This window comes from Plectropomus leopardus, chromosome 13, assembly GCF_008729295.1.
Source record: "Plectropomus leopardus isolate mb chromosome 13, YSFRI_Pleo_2.0, whole genome shotgun sequence".
Taxonomy (NCBI): Eukaryota; Metazoa; Chordata; class Actinopteri; order Perciformes; family Serranidae; genus Plectropomus; species Plectropomus leopardus.
Genome location: NC_056475.1, coordinates 7,404,326 through 7,428,161, shown reverse-complemented (window position 1 = coordinate 7,428,161; position 23,836 = coordinate 7,404,326). Strand labels below are relative to the sequence as shown.

At 38.0% G+C, this 23,836-nt stretch overlaps 1 protein-coding gene across 2 annotated transcripts; it reads right to left on the bottom strand.

Annotated features, from left to right (window-relative positions):
• Positions 1 to 1,108: 1,108 nt before the first annotated feature.
• Positions 1,109 to 23,236, bottom strand: rsf1b.1 (remodeling and spacing factor 1b, tandem duplicate 1). 2 transcript variants are annotated; one of them, XM_042498709.1, is made up of 18 exons: positions 23,083 to 23,236; positions 20,829 to 20,920; positions 20,278 to 20,370; positions 18,813 to 19,018; positions 18,543 to 18,664; positions 15,843 to 17,389; positions 14,715 to 15,545; positions 13,974 to 14,666; positions 13,024 to 13,305; positions 12,058 to 12,162; positions 11,885 to 11,964; positions 10,470 to 10,524; positions 10,262 to 10,374; positions 10,045 to 10,112; positions 8,482 to 8,695; positions 8,114 to 8,340; positions 6,638 to 6,817; positions 1,109 to 5,130 (listed from the first exon to the last, which is right to left on the bottom strand). In XM_042498709.1, the coding sequence occupies exons 1-18, from the start codon at positions 23,234 to 23,236 to the stop codon at positions 4,565 to 4,567; spliced, it is 5,628 nt and encodes a 1,875-aa protein (XP_042354643.1). In that variant the 3' UTR covers positions 1,109 to 4,564. The 2 variants fall into 2 exon arrangements, with proteins under 2 accessions (XP_042354643.1, XP_042354642.1); XM_042498708.1 differs by having other exon boundaries at positions 13,974 to 15,545.
• Between the last annotated feature and the right edge of the window lie 600 nt (positions 23,237 to 23,836).

The following is a 23,836-nucleotide window of genomic DNA, read 5'->3' as shown; positions in this document are numbered from 1 at the left end:
GTTAAATAAGAAAATTAAGCATGTTAATGCTAGCTGTTAGCACAAAGCAGATATTCAACTGTCCATTAGCAAGTGTTAGCATGCTAACATGCACAATTAAGACAGTGAACTTGGTACATATATAAATACCTGTAATACATTTTTATAACAACTTTTATGTATATTATTGTCAGCACTAGAATAAACAGCATATATATATATATATATATATATATATATATATATATATATATATATATATATATATGTATATGTGTGTGTGTGTGTGTGTGTGTGTGTATATATATATATATATATAAAGACAGCAATACATAATATTGTCCTATTAAGCATGTTAGCATGCTGTGTTAGCATTTAGCTCAGAGTATACATTTCATCATACTTCAGCAAATGTTACAGAATGCAAACATGCTAAACTTAGATGACAAATATGATAGATATTTACTTAACATTTTAAACATTAGCTTTAACTTATAAGTAAAATAAACATACCTGTAAGATACTTTGGCATGGTGGTGCTAGCCTTTAGCACAAAGCAGATATTCAATTGTCCATTAGCAAATGTTAGCATGCTAACATGCACAATTAAGATGTTAAAGTTGGTATATATATTTTATAATAACTTTTATGTATATTACTGCTAGCACTAGAATTCACAGCATACATACATTAAGATTGAAACACATAAAATTGTAATTTTAAGCATGATAGCATGCTGGTGTTAGCATTTAGCTCAAATTAGACATTTCTTCATACATACACATATATATATATATATTTCTGTTAGCATTAGTATACATAGCAAGATTGAATACATATAAACAGTAATAAATAGCACATGTAATTGTCATCTTGTGCATGTTAGCATTTAGCTCAAAGCATGCAAACTTGCTAAAAACTAAAGTTGGAAAAAAGTCTATACAAATACTTGCTAAACATTTTTTTTGTTTTTTTGCACATTAATTGTACTTATTACTTACTTATTACTTTTTACTTATGTAAAATATACATACCTGCATTAAAACACTTAAGCACGTTGGTGCTGAAGCAGACACTGCATCATCATAATTTCCTTTACATATAAAAAGTCACGCCAGACAGGACGACATGAGGCTCGAACCCATTTTATTATGACAAATGTACAAGATCAGATTCATATGAAATAACAGTAAAGTTAACAAAAATGTAAGGAGCAGACATAACACCAACAACCAGTCTACTAGCATCTATACACAGTGGACAGGGTGTCTTTCCTCCCAGATTCATCATGAGGTAAATAGGAAACTCTGTTAACACTTCAGTCATTGGCACCAACTTCCTCCCTTAATCCCATCCCAGCCTTTAATTATTTCGCTCTTCTCTCTTCCGTGCAGGTCTTGCTACAGGTTATTTCATAACCGTGTGATACATTTTAATACATTCTCCTTATCTCTGTGGAGAATTTAGAAACAGGTTACATACAGCACACAGACATCCACATCCCTTTACTCTGACTCAACCCACCAAAACACACTTTCTATTATTACATTTGTAGAATTGGGGTTTCTATATTCTGTCCAGCTAATCTAAAAGCTAAATATTTGTGTATAGAGGCCCGAGTTGTGTGCACTGCAAGCAGCACGTATAGGTTTTGTCTTGGAAGTCATGTTTTGGCCGTCGCCAGTATCAAAACGGTATGATAAATAGAGTGGTTTTTCCTCTGTGAAGACCATGCGGAGACTAATTTACAAAATATTTTACAAACAGGCTCCATTTCTTCTCTTAAATCAGATTCAGCTGTCCTAGATTATATTCTACGATAATCCTTTCTCTCCCCCGAGCTTCTGTAACATGCCTTTTAGTAGGTCAGCGCATGCTTACCTATGCAGTTTTACTGCAAAATGATGAGATATCCTGCAGCGTCTACTTCACAACTCCCTCAGCTCTAATGCAACAGGTCAGGAGAATCCTTAAAACATGCCAAAGTTTTCTGGTTTTGTTACAAAAAATGTTGTGCCAATATTACTTCCCTACAAAATAAAACTATTAGAAAGTCATGCAATCCCAAAGAATTGCCCAATATATTTTTTCATGATTAAAAAATGCCTCTAAATATATTACAGCAAAAACTACAGATATACACACAGACTGGTTCCAGCAGAGGTCAGTGAAGTCATTGGTTTGTTTTTTTCTGTCCATTTCCCCCATTCAAAAACTGCATCCTGACTATCCCTTCAAAAACAAATTATTTCAGAATTTTTTTATTTTCACAATCTTGATCTGATTTACGGTCTTAAAAGTCAGCACTCAAGATTATGAAAAAATGATGTGAATTTAAAAAAATGGGAAGATTGAGGGGAGAAAAATAAGAAAACAAAAGAAAAACAAAAGAAGGGGTGTTTTGGAGCTTAGTGTTATTTTAGTTAATAAAAGCCACGGGTCTGCAGGTTTTTGAACCTTCTATGAAGGACAATGTACGAAGAAATAAGACACTTTACATTTCGCTCAAAGAGACAACAAATAAAAGTTTAGATATACAAAAAAATACATTATTAAAAAACAAAAATCACAAAAAGGTAACAAATGTAATAACAGGTAACTAGACTACATCTCATGATTAGGAGGGACGAGTTTTACTTCTGATTTTGTTTCCCCAAACGAACGTAGCACTCAAAAAACGGGTTCACCACTGATACTGATGGCAGCGCACATAGTTAAAATAATTATATATGTATACAATGTACAAAAGCTACTCTATCATTTAAAAAAAAAGAAAAAAAAACAAAAAGTGGGCTGACAAATGAAAGTTGGTCGACTCGTTATTTGTCCAGAGGGTTATTCAGCAAGAATAAATAGTCTCATCTGAAGCTTTTGTAAATTGTGTTTTAAAAGTCAGAATAGTTAAAAGTGAAGGTTTCCACATTTTTGAGAAAAATCCTCATTTCGCTTTCAGGAGAGACAGATGAGGAGTTTGACATCAATGTCTCAACACATATGTGTTTGTTAAATATAAGACACTTAGCTTAGCACAAAGACTGGAGGCAGAGGAAACAGCGAGCCTGGCTCTGCCCAAAAGTAACAAAACGCACCTATCAGGACTTTGAAAGCTTAATAATTAACAGGATGTATCTCATCTGTCTAATCTGCACAAACCCTGAAGACCAAAACTAACTATTTCAGCTCTGTGGGGGGTCATGTTAGCCATAGAGGTGTTGATAAGTGGATTTTGGTTTTGTTTTGTTATTTACTGGTATCACATTGTCATTATTCTGATTATTATGACTATGATTATTGTGCCCCCAAATATAACATTTAACAGCATTAACTTGGTAAACATCAAATTTTACTGAAAGTCTACTATGAGTGCCAAAATGAAAAATACTTAAAATGTAGTACGTTCATGTTTTTGTACATGATTTATTCTATGGAAGCCCATTTATGGGGGAAAAAAAAGATCCCGTTAGTCATTATAATGAGAAACTTCTCAAAACAATGAGTTAAATACTCAAAATGAGTTAGTATCTGAAAATCATGAGACATTTTCTCAAAATGACTCAATATTGTTTCTCATTCTTTTGAGATTTTAAGAGTTTTTGAAGAAATTCTCATTATTTTTCAGATACTAAAGCATTATTTTGAGGAATTTTCTCTTTCCCCCCGCAACTGATGGAAATGGCCTTCCATAATTTTGAGGATTAATGATTAAAATAATTTTAAATGAGCGAGAACACAACAAAACGGTGATGGACCGTGGTGCAGTCCACCGCAACTCTTAACGTAAGTTGGACAGACAAGTTAGACTGTCTCTGTTAACCAGGGAGGCTCCCTTGTAGTTTCTGGACCTCAGGATGAGACGTTGTTTCTGCAGAAACCACTGATGGGAATCCTGAATAACAACGAAATAAAGAAAGCTTATCAAAAGTAAAACAGTCTTTGTGCTAATAAGCTAACAGGCTTCATATTTACTGGCATCAATACTCTCATAACTCTCTACCTGAAGGCAAATAAACGAGCAGTTTCTCGAAACATCTCACACTGTTCCTTTAACGGATAAAATCTAAAACCAAGATGAATTTTTTCACAGAAACTTCAAATTCACTATGGAATGACTTATTTCACTCTTCAAAGTCCTTTAGCATTCAAATAGGCAGATTTAAACTATTTTCTACACATTAAACAATTTCAGTGCCAATTTTCCATCGATGTCGAAGAACACAGAAGCTAAAATTTACAGAAATCTTAGAAGTAACGGAATAAGAAATGAGACGTGAGTGAGACTTTTTCAGAGGATGGAGATGGTTTGGCAGTGGAGCTGGATGATGCGGTGAACTGATTATTCCAAACACGCGGGAGGTGATAGTTTGGTGCCCTTGTTTGTCGTATAATCCCACAGGGACAGCATCAGACTGGTGACGGGGATCCAGTTCTTACTGTAGCACAGATTGCTGAGACTCGAGGTCCAGATGACACACAAGTAAAAAGGACAACAAGGAGGTGTTGGTGGGGGAAGAAATAATAAAGTTAAGCAATATAAAAATACAATACCACAAAAAATGAAACAGTACACCATTTTGTTTTTTGTTTTTTACAAATCTTCGTTATTGCAGACGTAGTCCACTAGGTCTGTGACACCTAACAGGTCGTCTTCGTCTTCGTCCTGCGGCGCCATCTCCTGGCCAACCAGTCCGTTTGGTGCTATGGCAGCAGCTGGTGTGGCGCTGATGTTTTTGGGAGGCTCCAGATGTGGGGTGAGGCCCGGAGCGGCGGTGGCAGCAGGCCGACTCACGAGGCCCTCGAGGCTCTTAATCGGGCTCTGTCCGTTGGTCGGCGGCAGCTCCATCGGATTGCAGTCCGCTGGGTTTGTTCCCTTTGACTCCTCGTCTGCTTTTTCAGCTGCTTTTTTCTCCTTCGGTTTCTCCTCCTCCTCCTCATCATCATCATCCGAGTCGATGCGGTTGACACGTTTGCGGATGGGACGGTCCTCCTCCGATGATTCGTCTGAGTCGTCGTCCGAGTCGTCCTCTTCAGAAGCTCTCCTGCGTTTTAGTGCAAGACGTCTGCGCCGCTGCCGTGTGTCTTCCTCTGAGGAGTCTGCTCTCCTCCTCGTCCTCCGATCCCTCGAATCCTCCTCAGAGTCTCTAGAGAAACTCGCTGTGGTAGAATAAAAACAAAAAACAACACAATATGACCAACCTGAGGAGATAAGACTCACATCGGCCTCTTAAATCACTTCTGTTTTTATCTTCTTATCTTTGTTTTATCCCCACTGATGTTAAGTCGTCCTCTTCTATTATTTCTTATATTGTTTTTATCATGTTATTTTTTTAAAATGTATTCATTTAGTACTTAACTGCCTTTCAAAATTTGCATTTTTTTCACTTGTATTCCTTTTATTTGCTTAATTCCTTTTTGACCTTTGGTATTTACATTTTGTTCTAGCCTTTTTGTTTAATTCTTATAGAGCTTTCTGTTTGGCGAGTTTTTTAATGTTTATTTTATGATTCCCTGAGTTCCCGCCTTTGCATGTCTGTTAAAGCACTTTGTTTACAACTGAGCGTGCATTCATCCCGCTGCACTTTGTGGCGTCTTTTTTCAGATGGTTGAACAAGTTAGTTGTTTTGCTTTGCGGCACAGACGTTAGTCTCATACACTCATGATTTACATGTGATTTGCTCTTGCTTTACATCAATCGCCCTGAATCCAAAATACTTTTAAAAACACGGATGATGAAGATCCATATAGAGGAACTAACTCTTCATCTTCTGCTCCAGACATCTGATTTTCATTTTGCCCGTCTGCTCTCTCTTGTAATGTTATACTCTTCTACTCCGGTCTGCGGGCGCAACATTCAGGAGAGATTTTCACAGTCCGCTGCTGCAGGGTGCACGCGCAGCGGCATGACAGAAGACATGGTTAGTTTAGGGAGTGCTTGATTTGATATGCAGCAGAGTTTTCTAAGAGCAGAGCACGCATTTGAAACGTCACAGCTGATCATGTTCATTTAACTGTGGAAACCATAATCGTGATCTAAATGAATATTTGATTAATTGTGCTGCCCTAATACTTATGTTTATGCTCATAACATTTTTTTTAAATCACTCGACACATCTATTAGTGACAGAAATATAACTTCTATACATAGTGTACTGTAATACTGTATATAATGACATTGCCTTTTTTGTTTTTTAAGACATTAAACAGCTGATTAAAGCTCATTTAAGCACCGTTCTGATCCAATAAATGCACTAAACCTAAACAAAGAAAAACACCCTGCAGCATCATTTTTCTTTAATAGGATTTGTCAAGTAATTTCACACTGCAGACATGATTGTGTGACTCAACTCCTCCCTGCAGGTTGTTGGAGCAGATTTTACTCCTTGATTCATATTTATAATGCACTTTATTTATTGTGATAAAACTGGAAAAAATTGCACTGTTAGCTGCTTGCCACCGGCTGAGCCACCTTGAGAGACGTATGCAACCCAGACTAAGACTCTGAATCAAAGATATGCTCTAATATTGGTATATACCACCTTTAATTTAAGTTTTAAGGTACAGAGAGCGGACATTCAACACTCTTGGTGGGTTGTGCTGTGCGTTTAATATTTATGGCTTTATCATGCACGTGTGTGTGTGTGTGTGTGTGTGTGTGACTGACCCTCGCTGTCGGAGCTGTCCTGCTGGTGTCTGGGTTTCATTTTGGCCCGGTTGGTTTCTGCCTGAGAGCCTTCGGACTCAGACGTCTCGCAGTAGTTCACCTGCTTCTTCTGACTCCGCCGAGACCGCCGTCGACTCACATCCAGATCACTGTCGCTGTACTCGCTGGAGCCTTCAGTCTCTGGACACACCAAAAATAATAATAGTAAGGGGTTATATGCAGATCTAATCTCTGCCCAGGAATACACAGCATTTTAAAATGTATTTTATTTTTTATCTTGAGAAACTAAGCAATGATTATTATTATTTTGCATTATTGTTTAGTTTATAACTGTAGAGATATAGTTAAAAATTGCCTGTTATAAGTTCCCTGAGCCAAAGGTGGTGTCTTAGAATAATAGTTTTGTCCAGCTGTCAGTGCATAACGAAAAAATATTTAATCCAAAAGGTTTATTTTCAAATTGTAGACATTTTCGTTTTGTGCAATAACAACATTTCTGATTAATTTGATATATATCGACCAACACCAATTCCAAGAAAACTGTGGCGGGATTTATTAGACTGAATTAAATTCAATCAATTTAATTCAAAATCATGATTCTGATATTAATTTTCTCCTGTTATTGGTGTTTTATGACGAAATGACAAATACATGAAAAAAATTAAAAACGCTGTTTTAAAATATTTTGTTCCAATTTTCCCTTTTAACTTCAAATGACGAATTTCATCATAATTTGCTCAAAAACATTAATTTGGACAACACAAAGTGATCATATCATCACACAATGACACTACTGACTGTTGATAAACAATACAAACTTACTGTTATAGCAAAAACGCAAAAAATAAGATAAATGTTTAAAGTAGGAATCTTAAATATACAGAATTCATTTTATTAGTTATTTTTTTCATGAAGTCATGATGTGTTTGAGCATTTTCTTTTGCTTTATGTTTTTCATTATCTGTAAATATTACTTTTTTTGTCTGTCTGTTTGTTTGTATAATCTTTTCTCTATTTTCTTTAACAAGTTCAAAGTAAATAAATCAAATCAAATGCCTGCATTTATAAAATAAGAGGTATGACACAAGCACAAAGACAGCATTTCAAAAAAAAAAAAAGAGCAGATGATCACTGGCTATATCTTAGTCTCGAGCCATGACACAAATAGTAACTGCAACATGATTCGCCGCATCTCGTAGTTTATTCTAAATATCCAGCGAATCTACAAACCACATCTACCAAAGAACAGACGTAAAAGACTCTGAACTAAGCTCGAAGTTTGTGTATGTCTATGAGATATCAGTTGATGATAAAAATCTTTTCACGAGAGGTGAGGCCACCGAACAGCGTGCGGCTTCTGCTTTGTTAAGTGTGACCCTAAAAATTGACAGAAATTATGAATCGCTTGCAATCTTGAAATAACAATATGAACAACAGGAGAAAAAAGTGAGGACATTACTAATATAATGTATATACCAATTTCATCTTCTTCATCTTCCTCATCTGTCTCCTCTTCCTCTTCATCCGAGTACCCTCTCGGTCTCCGCCGCTTTCTGGAGCTCCGTCGTCGTGCGGGCGCTCTCCTGGACCGCGAAGAGGTACGATGCTTTCCACTGCTGTTGCTACCGAAGTCGCTGTTGTTGGAGTCCGCCTCCGATTCAGCCTCCGTGTCATTTTCTGACACGACGAACTCCTCTTCTGAGCTGCATCCAAAAACGCACAAATGTAAACAATTGATTTGACAGTTCAGCATTCAGCTATGAGCAAACTTTTTCATCAGCGGACAAAAAAAAAAAAATGGTATGCAACTTGTCAAATGGCATAAAGTCAGTGTTGTTTTGTACCTCTCACTGAGGCGAAACTCTTCCTCGCTCTCCTCTTCATCCACGGTGCTGTCGCTGTCCAGGTCATTTAGTCGCCTGCGTTTTTTCCTGCGCTGACCGGCGCTGGATCGCGGCGGGCGGCCGTTCTCCTTGCCCTCCTCTGCTTGAAGGATGGCGGACATATCCTTTCCTCTGTGGCCTGTGATGTTGGCCATGTCTTTACCCCGACCAGCTCCTGAGAAAAACACACCACGTCGTTACCGTATCACAGAACACTTTCCCACATCTTAAGGGATGGCGATTTAGGGAGATTTTGAGAAATACATTTGTCACTTTTTAGCTAAGAGTTTGATGAGAAGCACTTATCGGGTATTTTCAAGCTCATCCAGTACTTAACAGCTGCGGTAAAATTACATATTTATATAGAGCAGTGTGTCCTGTCTCATCAAATTCTACTTAAGGTGCAAATGTAAGTGTGGGGTATATTTATATATGAAAATGGAAAACCAATTTCCCCACAGGGACAAATAAATTATCCATCTATCTCATGTAAATACACCTTGTGACCAGTTTATAAGGCACACCTGCACAATCTTGTACAATCAAACGTATTTTATTTCTTTATCTGAAAAGCTGCATTTTTAACTATTCAGTTGTATTTATTTATTTTAAAAGTAAATCAGTTACAGTTTCAAGCAGTTTCAAGCACTGAAATCAAAATCTAAGCATGTTGCAAACACTGAAAAGAACTTGTTAAGATTTAAATGTTTTCAAGGACTTTTTAGCGACCGTGTTCCTGCAGGACCCTGTACTCAGTACAGACTGTAAACAGACGCCAACAATGATATATTATACATTTCTAATGACATATTTTAAGGACTTATTAAGCTCTAGTAGAGATCTGACTGTGCAATGTTGAATTTTATAGAAACTTATAGACACTTGGCAATTTCGTGTTTCTCAATCTGCATGTGAGATTCCAGTGCTTGGATTCCCATCATGACGAGTTTAAGAAAAGGTTTTTATTATTTAACAAACAAAAGAGAAAAAAATAGATGTAACAAATTATTTTGAGATTTTACTATGAAACGTCAGAAAAAAAGTAATTCCATAAAATCCTACTTCCCATGTCTGAGCATTTTTAAGACTTATCAATAATGAATTTTATTCAATTTAAAACCAAATAAGGCCTTATTTTTAGAGACTTTTTAAGGATTTGCGGGAACCCTGGTAAAGACCCTTGAGGCAATTGTTTATATTAATAGAATTGATTTTATATGTCTGTGCTGTAAATATGAGGGAAGAGCCGGCAGCTGGTTAGCTGAATTTGGCAGAAGACCTTGAGCAGGCGGAAAACGCTCGCCTGGCTCTGTCCAGCGCCTCTAAAGGTCCCTAATTAACACGTTATATCTTCTCAGTTTAACCTGTGAGGGGTTATACACCTGACTGTTTTTTCTCAGATGCTAATGTGCTGATTTTTCCGACCTTCTCATCTTATGCTCAACAAAGGAAGCACATTTTCTCAAATGTAGCACTACTACCTTAAAACTATTGTCCTAAGCGTAATAACTCATGTCCTCTTACCTCCGCCTTCTGCTTCTTTGATGTCTTCCTCGATTGCCTCCTCGATTGCCTCGTCAAATTCATCAAATCTGTAAAAGAGACATAAACTTTTCAGCATGTTTTTTCTAGTCTTACCATCAGCGAAACAAAAAACATTTAATAATAACAATCAGCACGTTAAAAAAACACAAAAGTAGTAGTTTTCTTATTACATATTTTAAAGAATCTGTGCACAGACCTGTAGCTGATGGATTTCTTCGCCCTCGTCGACCTTCGCCCCCAGCTTTTACTTCGCTTTGGGTCTTTCTTCTCTTTGATGATGACCTCTGGCTTCTCCTCCTCTACTTCCACCTGTGAAGAGTGAGAGTCAGTCATTTATTGTTAAAACATCAAGAGGTGAATAACGTCTGTATTTGTCTGGCAAAAATCACATATAATGTACTCACCGAGGGCGTGATGATGTTTTCAACACTGATTCCGACATAAATGAGTCGCTCTTTCCTGGAGGAGAAGAAACACATCAAGATTGTCAATTAAATCACAGTAATACAAACTAATATACTCTTCACTCTCCCCTTTCACACATTCCCTGGAGACCTGAAATTAAATGGACATTACCCAGAGGAGCTGTATGTGAGAACGCAAATGTCTGAATCAGCTGGAATCAGACACTTAACTAACTTTATCCTGCCATATGCAGAGTGCAAAATCTGTGTAATGTGTGTGAATACAGCAGGTAATTATCCGGAGAATTCACAGTGAGTGAGTGTGTGAGTGGAAGATGTTTCTATCATGCATCTCACTTTAAAAAATGGAGGAAAACCAACATCCGAGGGTGAAGAGGAAGGGTTATTTACACGAGGATGGCAATGAAAATGGCTACTGATGGGGTCAATCTATCTGGGAAATATCACAGTTTATCTATTAGTGCAGGACAGGTATCTGTTAAAGATACTACTAGCGGCCAGCAAGACAGCTGTCACACAAAAGTGGCTGCAGGCAGTTCCTCCAGCAGTGACTGACTGGGTAGATACTGTGAATACTATTCAGAATATGGAGAGAATGACCTTCTTGCGAAATCTCCAGGTGGATAAATTTTTGCAGTACTGGGAAAAATGGTTTGTGTTTGTGACCTCACAAGCTGATGTCTGAGCCATTATTGTAAGATATCTGACATCAGTGCTATAACGAAATGAATGTATAGGTGACCAGCTGTTTGCTTCAATATGTTCTGTTGTATATTTGGGGATTTCTATAAAAACAAAGTATTAAAAAGGGAAAGAAAATGGCCACTAAAGACGAGATTTGGGAACTTCTGTCGGTAAAGGGTTATAAAGATGTCAGATAAATTGAAGAAACAGCAACAGACTTTGTTGGTTCTGACTAAATTACGGTCTGGCTGCGTGACTGCCGTGTAATCCTGTCCCGCCTCCTGTACGCTCTACAAGTGTGCCACCGCTTACGTAAACCAAACGCAGTATGTTCAGTAGATGAGAGCGCTTCTGACATGTGCAATCTCCTGCTGTGTGCTACATGTGTTAACAGGAGACACCAGAAAATATCTCAACTAGAGAACAGCATTAAGATCCTGCAGGCAGTTTTAACTTTGCTGCAATAAGGAGCATTCAGTCAAAAAAAATAAACTGTGCGTCCTTCGATTTGTTGGAATACAAAGAAATTGGGAGCACAGTGTGCCATGCCTTTAATGCACGCCACAAAATGTCAAATGTCAAAGCATATGTAGATATGCAATCAGGTGGAGACACACAAATTTGCACAGGACTCCGTGCAGTCAGTATTATTTGAGCTGTTACAGTGTGTGCTCATTTTTAATAAACAGTTGAGGCACAAAACGTCTCACCTTCTCACGGCCCGTTCCTTCTTTTTCAAAGCAGCGTCGAGATTCGTGAGCTGCTCTTCTAATTTGTCACAGAGCAGCTTCTGCAGAGGGGATTAACAAAGGAATCACTGCAACATCATATTTCCTTCTTTTATGTCTTTTGTTGAATATTCGGTGTTATGACTGGTACGTACGTGCTGACAGGGGGGGCAGAACCATTCTCCGTCGGGGATGATCATGAGCGGAGGCCTCAGACAGGCTGTGTGGTACCCGCTGTCACACGAATCACACAGCAAGATCTGCAAAGGAGATGTTGACGGATGTTAACTCGATAATCGTTTACATATTTTTAGGTTAAAATTCCAAACATAACTTAATTTTAACTCAACTTTACCAATATTTGATGCATTTTATAACGTAAGCTAAATGCCTTTGGGATTCAGACATTTCACCTCCGCCCCTCGGAAACTGGCAGGCGTTTCTCGTCGTTTTCTGACATTTAGAAATTGATGAATTGAGAAAATAATCTAAAGATTAATTGATATTGAGATAAAGTTGTGGCCCTGACAGCTCCTTACTTACATCTCATAATTGGCCCATTCTCCAAAAAAAGTTAAACCAGCGTAAAACATTTTAGGATTATTTTTTGAAAGTTTGAGCTGCTCGTGTGAATTCACTGACTCAGTCTTGCTTTTTTTCAAAGACAGCGTTCAGATTAAAGCTGTATCGATTAATCAGCTACTTGATTTATATATTTTTCATGGATTTTAAGCTCTTAATGACAGAATTTGATGCTTTCTTTTGGTTCTCATGTAGTTTCTGGAGAATTTTTGTGTTTTGTACTTTTGCTTGAGCAAAACAAACATTTGATAACGTCACCTTTTGCTCTAAGATATGATTTCTGATGTTTTAATGGATGGATCTGTTTTAAAAGTCCTATAATCCATTTATTTCGCAGTTTGTCCCTTTATTTGAAATAATTTGTGCATTTTTTTAATGTTTTCTTCTTTTTTTTTTTACAATCTTTTTTGTCTCTTCTATATCCCTTTTCCCTTTCCTTTTGCCTTTAAATCCCTTTGTAACTTGTTTTGAAAACTGCTGGTTAATTGATTAAAATTTCGAAATAAAAACTGGTACAGTTATTAATTGCGAGTACCCACCAGCTCTGGGTGATTTGGAAGACCACAATGTTTGCAGGGGTCGTCATTCGGAGGTAGGTCGTCGTCTGAGGATGTCGAGGAGTCCGAGCTTCGTCTTTCTCGGTTACGATTCCGCCTCTTTCTGCTTCGCTCAACCTTGTAGTCCTCGTCACTGGTGTCCTCTTCCTCGCTCTCATCTTCGTCGCTGGACTCCTCGTCGCTGTCGTCGTCGTCATCTTCAGAGCCTTTCTTTTTACGGCGCGTTCGTGTGTTGGACCACCGAACCCTCCGTCTCTTTCTCCCCTTTAAAAAGCACAACATAGAGCAGAAGAGTTTAAGGACAGCACTTTTAACACTTTAGGTTCACTTTGCTGCTAATACATACTTTTATGTAAGTAAACTACGAAGCCTTCAAACTTTGATAAGTAAAAACGAGTAATGGGCAAAGGTTAATTATAATATACATATCATGATGTGCTCCAGTGTAATCTTGTGAACGTAGTTTTTGGTGAGAAAATTTAATTCATACAGCTGTTTGAGGAAGATATCCATTAATCTTTTTACAGATATATAAAACAGATATTAGAGAAGAAATTATTATTATTATTTTTTATGTAGTATAATGGCTTTGGAAGCAATCATTTCTTTTTTAAATGCCTTTTTATTGTTTTTTTTTTTTTTTTTGAGGCAGTTATTTCTTTAAAAAGATGTTTTATTGTTAAAGAAGGTTATTTAATCTGATTAAACTTGTGCTCATTCAAAGGTAGAGTAATAAAGGCCTGAAGGAAAATTTCATAGTTTTTCTGGCACAAAAAGGTGAATAAATAGCAACAAAAATATCAGTATCGGCTCTCGCACAAACAGTTATTACAAACATCAGCTTAACGGTGTAAAAGCCCTGGCATGGTCTTTCTGTTTGAGAAAGCTTTCACAAAAATGCGTCAATGCTGCAACCAGGTGAGCAGTCTTACCTTCGTTTTCGGCTGACCCTCCTGGTCGACCTTTTTCTCTCTTGTTTTCTTCTGAACAGCTTTCACCTCTTCTTCCTCCTCCTCCTCTTCATCTTTTTCTTTCTCACCCTCGTCTCCCTTTTGCTTCTCAGCCGCTGGAGCAGCCTGCGATTTTTCGAGCTTCCTGTCGTGGATCTCCACCACCTTTGGCGTCGGTCTGGAGATCCTCGGTGATCTTCGGAGAGATCTCCCCGTGTTTGAATCGGACTCTGAATCCGCTCTGTCCTCCCTCTGAAGCTCAGCTGTCCTCCGGTGGGCCGGGGGCTTCAGTTTTTTTCTGTGGGAAACCTTGGACGGAGCTTTCTCGCCATTCGCGACCTCTTTTTTGGTTGCGGCGTCCTCTTCTTCACTTTTGCTTTTATTTTCCTCGTCAGTGGGCTTTTCGGCGACTCCTTCTTTGCTCGGCTTGCCGTCAGAGTCTTTGCTCGCATTTCGTTGGCGAGATTCGTCCGTCCTGGTCGAGGTTTCACTCTCTTTCTCAGTGTGTTTCTTCTCTTTTGTTGCATCAGTTTTTGAGAGTTTCTCTGCTTTATTTGCTTTGTCTTGACTCGTGTGTTTCTCACTGTCATTTTTAAGTTTTTCCTTGTCTGCGTCCTTTTTATTTTCTGTCTCAGCGTCCTTTCGCGTTTCCTTGTCTGTATCCTTTTTAGTTTCCTTGTCTGTATCCTTTTTAGTTTCCTTGTCTGTATCCTTTTTAGTTTCCTTGTCTGTGTCTTTTTTAGTTTCCTTGTCCACTTTTTCTGTGTCCTTTTTATTTTCTGTCTCAGCGTCCTTTTGAATTTTCTTGTCTATGTCCTTTTTAGTTTCTGTCTCAGCGTCCTTTTGAGTTTTCTTGTCTGTGTCCTTTTTAGTTTCCTTGTCTGCCTTTTCTGTGTCCTTTATGCTTTCTTTCCCAGCGTCCTTTTTATTTTCCATCTCAGCTTCCATTCCAGTTTTCTTGTCTGTGTCCTTTTTAGTTTCCTTGTCCATGTCGTTATTTGCCTTTTTGGTGTCCTTTTTATTTTCTTTTTCAGCGTCCTTTATACTTTCCTTCTCAGCGTCCTTTTTAGTGTCCTTCCCAGCATCTTTTGGAATTTTCTTGTCCGTTTTCGATTCCTTGTCCGTATCCGTTTTATTTTCTGTCTCAGTGTCCTTTGCAGTGTCCATGTCCGTGTCCATTTTAGTTTCCTTGTTTGCATCTTTTTTACTTTCTGATGACGGCTGCTCCACTTCAGTTTTTTTCGGCTGTTCTTCAGACACCTTTTGTTGTTCTTTGTCTGGTCTTCCAGGTTTTTGATCCAATTCTTTAGAGACATTTGTCTTCTCAACAGCACTGGACGGTTTATCTTTCCCTTCAGATGCTTTCTCTGTCGTCTTGGGTGCAACCGAGTTAATCTCAGTTTTGTCATCCTCCTGTGGCTTTGTCACATCGTGTTTGACGGCCACTGACTCTACCTCCATGGGTTCAGGCGTGGAGTCACTCATCTTGGAAACATCTTGTATCGTTCTGTCTTCACAGTTGACAGTTTTCTTTACATCTTCAGTCTTCTCCGCCTTGTCTGTCTTTTCTGTGTTAGTCTCAGAGACCGCACTGGCTGTCTCTGGCTTCATCTCTACGTCTTTGATGTTATCGTTCTTCTCTGCAGGTTTACATGATCCGTCCAGCTTTTTAATAACAGACGCCGACGTCTCTTCAGTATTGGACGTTGCTTCTGTTTTCTCCATTATTGTTGGTTTATCTGCCTTTTTAAGAACATCAGTACTTTGTTTGCCTTTTTGTGTCTCTTTGTCGTCGCTCTCTTTCAGTGCGTCTGTCTTTTTAATGACAGACGGGGCTTCAGTCTTCTCCGCCTTGTCTGTCTTTTCTGTGTTAGTCTCAGAGACCGCACTGGCTGTCTCTGGCTTCATCTCTACGTCTTTGATGTTATCGTTCTTCTCTGCAGGTTTACATGATCCGTCCAGCTTTTTAATAACAGACGCCGACGTCTCTTCAGTATTGGACGTTGCTTCTGTTTTCTCCATTATTGTTGGTTTATCTGCCTTTTTAAGAACATCAGTACTTTGTTTGCCTTTTTGTGTCTCTTTGTCGTCGCTCTCTTTCAGTGCGTCTGTCTTTTTAATGACAGACGGGGATGCAGCGTTTTCAGAGTCAACAGGTTTCTGTGCAGGATCTTTTTCGACACCGTCTAAAGTTCTGATGACTCCCGGCTTTTCTTTTGGTGCCAATTTATCTGATTTCTCCACACTGGTCTCTTTTGCGTCGCTCGTTTCAGTTTGCTTTCTGTCTGTTTCATTTTCTGACGTTTTGTTTTCCTCTGATGTGTCTACACAGGCAGGTTTTCCTTCTGAATCTTTTGATTCTTTGGATGCGACTTTCTCCGATTCCTCAGTTTTCTTTAATGTCTTGTCCTCTGTACAAGACTCTTTTGTGGCTGCTGGTTTTGATTCTTTAATTTTGTCATTCTCTTCCTGATTAGACGGCTTCTCGGGTGCACTATTTTTGTCTTTAGGTAAAGGTGGCGATTCTCTCTGAGACTCTAGTGCTTCTTTCTTTTCTTTTGATGCAGTGCTTTCCTTTTCTCCCTTCTTATCTAGATTTTTCTTGGCAGAGTCAGCTTGTTGTGATGCCGCTCCCTCTGTGATCTTCTCTGCACTGCAAGCTTCCTCCTTTTTATCTTTTGTATCCTCCTGGTCTGCGGGTGAAGAGTCTTTTCGTCTCTTTTCAACAGATTTACCTGCAGCTGCTTCAGTCGGCTGCTCTTTATCAACGTCTTTCAGCGACTCGCACAAATGACCCTGGAGGTCTTTCTCGGACGCAGGCTGAACTTCACCGTTAACATGATCATTCACGCTCTGTGCTTTTTTCGTCTGTTCAGGCGTTGAGTCCTCTTTTGGAGCTTCCTTGGTCTGAGAAACAGATGGATTTTGCACTATGATGCTGCTATTTTTTTCAAAGTCTTCGCTAAACTTCATTCCTCTTTTTTTCAAAGGGATTTTGGCTTGTTGGTCGTTCTTCAGAGCTTGTTGAATCTCCTCTGCGCTGCTCTTCTTGGCCTCTTCTCCCTTTTCTGCCTTTACTGATACGCACGTTGTCTCAGAGGCGGGTTCAGTTGTTGCTGTGCTGGTTTTCGCGTCTGACACCTCCATAGGCTCTTCTTTGATGATCTGTGCTTTTGCACTGATACCGAGATCCGCAGCAGGCTTTTCTGAATTGAGCTCTGCTTCAGTTTTGCCTTCAATGATGCCATTCAGTGATGATTTGGCCTCAGACATTTCTGTTTTCAAGTTGTCTTTCTGTGTTACTTCACCATTCTCTGTCTTTGGTGAGACTGGACTGACAGCCTTGCTGGAGTCTTTGTTCTCCTCATCTGTCGAGTCCTCAGTCTTTTTAACGTCACCTGTGACGTAAAGATGAAATAAAAACATTACATGAACGCTTGTAAATAACAGAAAATACTAAAACTGTGATTTCTTTGATTCATTTTAAAGGGTATACTATGCAGGATTTTCCTTAAAAAATAACAACTTAAAAAAGACCAATACAGAAGTAATCCCCCTCAATCAGGGTTGTCCAAACTTTCAAAGAAGCAGCTTTATAAAAAGGCAGCAGCCAGGTGTCAGACTATTAAAAAGCACCAATATAATGAGGTGAAACGCTAAATGAGAGTGATTCTGAGGTTGACTTTTTACATTTACATTTTCACTGACACGCATGTTAAACAGTAACAGACAATCCTGCAGAGCATACCTTTAGTTTTTTCGGGGGAAGAAGGATGGACGAAAAAAAAGCAATTCTTATCTTCTGCAATTCTGAGTCAATCACCAATTCCCATAATCTATTTCCAACAACGGCTCATTCTTTAGTCAATGTTTTACAGACCATCCTTTTCTAGTATTTAGATGCTCCGAAAGACTTCATTTCTAAAAAGCGTCTAGCGGCAAATTTAACGACTTATTCAGACCATCATATGAAATTGTGATTCAGCTCATGCGCGCTGCTCAGAGTAATCTCAGCCCACAACCCTTCAGCCAGCAGCGGGGGGTCTCTCCCTCTCTGCTCGTGCTGTGCAGTAGCTGCTAACAATGACATGTTTTTTAAATGATATAACAAAGAATAATTATTGCAAATATAAGGGAAGACAATTAGCCTACATTTTAATTGATTGATGGGTAATTGATAGGGGAGTGCTGGCCCAAAAAAGGTTGAGAACCAGTGTTGTTGATTAACTCTAATGTGTTTACGCTGTGTTGTACTGTTGCACCTTTTCCTTTCCACTAACATAATGTTATTAGTGTTGTACAAATACAAAATCGGGAATAAAATCAGAAAAGGATAAGAATTTTGATTCTTACAGGTACTGACTGATATTTTTCCCATCCCCAGAAACACTTGGATTATATGAAGTTCGCTTCACTGTTTAAAACATGGCATTAACATGATGACTGGCCTCAGAGACCTTTGTCTTATAATCACACTACAAAAAATACAAACTTCCAATATTCTTCAGAAAATAAAAATGTAACCAGGTTCTTTGAAAGTCTGACATTTACCATCTTCTGTTTTGTCTTTACTCTCTTCACCATCAGGTTTGGTTTCCTCTTCTTTTTTCAACAGCGCAGGGTCGATTTGTGTCTTCAGCAGAGCCAAAACCTCAGCCAAGTCATTTCTATCTCTACAGGAAGCAAAGGAAGATAAAAATAATCAACTCTTTTTCAGAGTGAAAAACACGCTCAGTTTTACAGAAAGCATTAGTATTTAAATTTCGTTTCACAGTGCCTGCAGCATGTTTGTCCCATCAGAAATCACTTCTGGCTGCTTACCTGACGATGCATTTCCACGACGACCCGTCTAAGTCGTCTTGTTCCTCCACGTAAAGACGCACATTGTCGTCCTGGTCCAGCTGAAACCAGTACATCTGACCGTCTTTGTCCCGGCCGATCGGCTGCAGACGCATCTTATCTGGGTCCTCCTCATTGATGGCAGTTTTGAACTTCACATTTTCATCAAACTGACACTCGCACAAATACTGGAGACAAAAGAAAAGCACATAATGTAACACGTATAACAAAGATGCACCGTTCATAATTATCTGAATTAATTTTAAGTAATTATTTTCACTCTTTTGAGTTATATGAGCAGAAAAAATGGTAGAAGTCATTACTGTTGCTGACAAAGTCAACAACATTTATTAACAATTAAGAGGAAAAAAATGTAGCCAGCTAATAAGTTTATTACTGTTACATGTAGAATTTACATCGCTACATTCACACTCAGCTGCTCAGCACCATTTGGCTAAGTTGTAGTCGCAACTTGTCGGAAAAAAATATTCATATTGTACGTAAAAACAAAACAAATCAGATTTTTTTAAAAACACCAAATATTGACACAAATCAGCATCAATAAATATAGTTATCCATCAGGCTGTAATTTAAATCAAATTAATAATTAAATAACTTTATAAACACAAGAGATGGGAAAGAGGCTCTTTGATTCTCCTGTTAATAATAAATGCCTACACTACTAAAAATGTTAAACAAATATTATTATCATAGTCTTTTTTTCACTACATGAATTAATAAGAACGGGTTTACTGTGACAGCAGAAAAACTTGTGCACATGTGTATTTAATAAGTTATGTTGTATCATTATGTAGTACTAATTTAAATATTTTTTATAGGTAAAATAACCCAGTTCTAATAAAAATGTACAGATGAAAACTTGTTCTGTTCACCAAACTCTCCTCACTCTTTGTTAACATTTTAAACAAAGAGATTTGTCAGTAACTGACCTTTTGACTGGCTGTAGCAGAAAAAGTTACGAACGTGCACTGAGACATTAATGTTCAAAGTGTTGTTTGTTGCATTATGCCCTGAAATGCGGGAGGCTGCAAACAAACCGTTTTGTGGAAAAACAAGAAGAACATTTACTGGAAAAGTAGGCTGCCTAGCAACAGTAGTAAGCTCCAACATTCGTACGTACAATTTTTTTTAGCTTTTACAGCCATCGCTCATGTTCTTTCACACACACACCGCAGCAATAAAAGCCTCTCCTCTCTCCAGTTTTGGTGGCTATTTCTTGCTAAGAATTTTAAGGAAACTTTAACAAGAAAAACAAGATGACATCATTTTTTGGCATGCAGACCTCGAGCCCAGGATACTGTAGCGAGCTTACACCAGACTTTAAACTGTACGCACCGGAGCCTCTTTGGCTCTTTCTAAACCTTCTTTCCTTTAAAGCTGCAGTAAAAGCAAACTATTAAAACGTGTGAAGAAACAGCGTGCTTACTTTAAGTATCCCCGTCTTGCACTCCATCTGCAGCTCCTTGTATCCTTTTTGTTCGAGTTCCCATGCCCAGGTTGTGTTGAACTCTTGACATATCTGCAAGGAAAAATAGACGTTTAAATGACTAAATTAACTAATTAAATGAACGCATTAAATCATTTACTTATTTTTGTTAAAACATCATAAAGACGCAGACAGATTGACACATTTATCTGGTTGGACTTGCAACCATTCTGGCTTTAAAATCTGGTTTGACGGCTGTTTACACAGAACAACAAGGAGAGATGATGATAAAAGTGGATTCTTAGTGAGCTACGTTCAGTCATGTCAGACCGACAATTTCCAATAACAAATTTATGGAAAATACCATGAACTTCTGACTTGACAATTACCAAAGTTAAGCCAAAATGAACACATCACACTTTGTACCAAATAGAGTTTGACAGTATCTGCCAAAACAAAATATAACATTTACAAAAACCACCTGCTGTATTACACTTTATTTACAAAGTATTTAGGGTAATAAATTCATAAACTCTGAGCTATTTGTTTACCTTCACTAGGTATTTCTCCCATCTGTCTGCTGACACAGACTTGCCGATCTTCCTCAGCAACTTGACATGAAGATCAACCAGCAGTTTTGGAACTGAGGAAACGGTAGAGAGAAAGTGTGGTCAGTTAAAAAAATGCGTCTAAAACCAATTTTAGGCATAATTTAGGGTCGGTGTGTGATTAATTAATAGACTGCTCGAGTTGCAGACCTGCCATGCAGTAATCAAAAACATGGATCGGGTGCCATGCATACAGTGTTCCCAGCTAAAACCTTACCAGAAAAGTCAAAATGCATTTTTAAAAAAAACCTTTAGCAGCAGGTTGTACCTTCAAAGTGCATTTTCTTGATATAGCAGATCAAGTGTCTCGATAAAGATCTAGTGTCTTCCCAGAAAGATTGAAAAAAAACTTCAATGCTCCAACATTTCCACAGAGTTTTAACGTACGTTGCAGTGAGGAAGAGGAAGAAAAGCAGAACAAAGCAGTGAAGTATGTGGAAATATTGGATTTTAACATATTATCTTTCCTGTGAGAAAGTAGACGCTGCAGGTGAAATTACATCAGGTACTCATTAAGAAATGCGTATTTCTCAGCGACGCGACTGACGTTTGATGATCTTACAGAATATAATGCACATTGCTGTAGATTAAAATACCCCACATTATATGAAGAAGTTAAAACTAACATAAACATCTGCAGACGTAAAATGAAACATACACATTTATAAAGCAGTAATATTAATCTATAAACATCATATACTGTCAGGGAACACGCTGAACAATGAATACTTTCACTTTTCATACTTTAAGTGCATTTAGAGCAACTTCACAAAAAAATTAACACAAACAAGGACAATTTTTACTTGTTAATTAAAAAAGTAATTGACTTAAAAAAGGCGCTGCTAATGAAACATAGGAAAGATTCTGTAACAAGCTCTGAAAATAGATTATAAATGTCGTTAATACAGTTTCTGGACACTTTTCTCCTTTTTTAATGTTTACTTGTCTTGTCACTCTTTACCAATTTCTTGCAATGTGCCGGTTGCCTTTTCCCATGTCTTTTGTTCAGGTTTCAAATGTTTAAATATGTGTGAAAGGTGTCTTAATGCACCATATAAAAAATAATGTCCAGACATGTTTCAATGGGCAAATATTTTTAAGACTTTTACAGATGGATTTGAGATGTTTCTAAAATTAATGAATCCAATGCCTTTTTAAGGATCCAGATTGTATTTTTATTTCATTATAAAATCAAAAAAAAATCTAGTATTTCTCCAAGATGGCCACTGAAAATTATGTCATTGAAAGGACGGCGTATACAATCGATAATAATAAAAAAAATAATGATATCAGGCTGCTGTTTAATTCACAATAAGTGTGAGTTCACTCTGAGGGAGCAAATGTCAATATGAGGCGAGAAATATTAAACACTCAATCAGGAAGACTACAGACGGGGATGCGCATGCGCAGAGCGACCCACAGAATAGTCAAGTTACATATCACAAACAACACAAACGGAAGTTGAACGACTAAAGCTTTACATAAACGTAAATAAAGATTTATCACTTCAGTATACGCACAAGCTAACGTGTGGATATAACACAAAAATACGTTGAATAACTACTAGATGTCACGCGGTGGTATCATTGTGTTTTATTCACTAGTGGGATCGTGTTTTTAGCGCCAAAAATAGCTTTATTTTGAAGCTTTCGCCGGAAGTTCTCGCCGTTGCGGGCAGCTTGACGGAAGCAGCGCGAACCACTACATGGCAAAATATTTTAACTGTAAATAAAGTGCACAATCGCGTGCCCGTCACAGACGATGACATCTTCACACATAAATTATCTAAATCAATAATCGGTTGCACGAATTATCGCCATGTTTAGCGCCTCGCAAACACTGTTGCCGCCGCACATTTGTGTCAGTGTTGTGTTAGGAGCGTTAACAGCGGCAGATAAAGGCTGCTTGGAGGAAAAAATAAGCCCTATTCAAAAGCTAAAAAGTGAGAGAAAACCTCGAATAATTCGGCGCGTTCACACTTAAATTAACACTTAATTACGCGTAGACGCGTTTTCCACTTCGAACGGCAGCTCTGAGACGCAGTTAACTTACATTTAAGTAAACAAGAAGGTTAGAAAACCACACAATAACACACAACTAGCTAACGTAGCTGCTAGCCTGCTAGCACGGTACCATTATTAATGCAATGGTTGGAGTCTCTCCTCCTCCGCCAGCAGCTGGAGCTTTTCTGCCCTACCTGAGGATGTGTCCTGCAGATATCTCTCCAGCTGAGGAAAGGTGAGCTCCGGTAAGTCCAACAACGCCCCGTACCGCTCCAGAAAGGAGCAAATCACGGCGTAATTTGGACACAAACCGGGGGAAGAACTCGCCGTTGCCGCCGAAGCAGCCATCTTTTCCACACCAGCGTCAAGCCAGCCGGAATCAAATATAGTACTTCCGGTGTTAACAAAATAAAGCGTTCGTCGAAATTATTATTTTAAATCCAAAGTTTATTTATTTAATTATTTAAATATTTCCACCTGTGCCATGTCAGACAGAAATAAAACTTGCTTTTAATAAGTAATCTTACATTTATATTAATTGCATATCTATAATGTACAATTAATATTTAACTAAGTATATTATAATATATTCTATTGTAAATTTCTAAATTTCTATTTCATATTTCTTTTATATTTGCTGCATGTTAGGCATTCTGTGGACAGCAAAGTAAGAATTTCATTGTGCAGGGAAACATGTTTCCATACTGTGCATATGACAATAAACACTTTGAATCTTGAATCTTGAATAATATAATAATAATAATAATAATAATAAACATTTTTAATCCAGATTTTATGTTGTGGTATGTTATGTTATTTAGTTATTTTTACATCTTAGCTTTGGTCCATGTGTGCCATGTCAGACAGAAAAACTTGCTTTAAATAAGTAATCTTAAATTTACATTAATTGTATATCTATATCTATACTGTACAATTAATATGGAACTT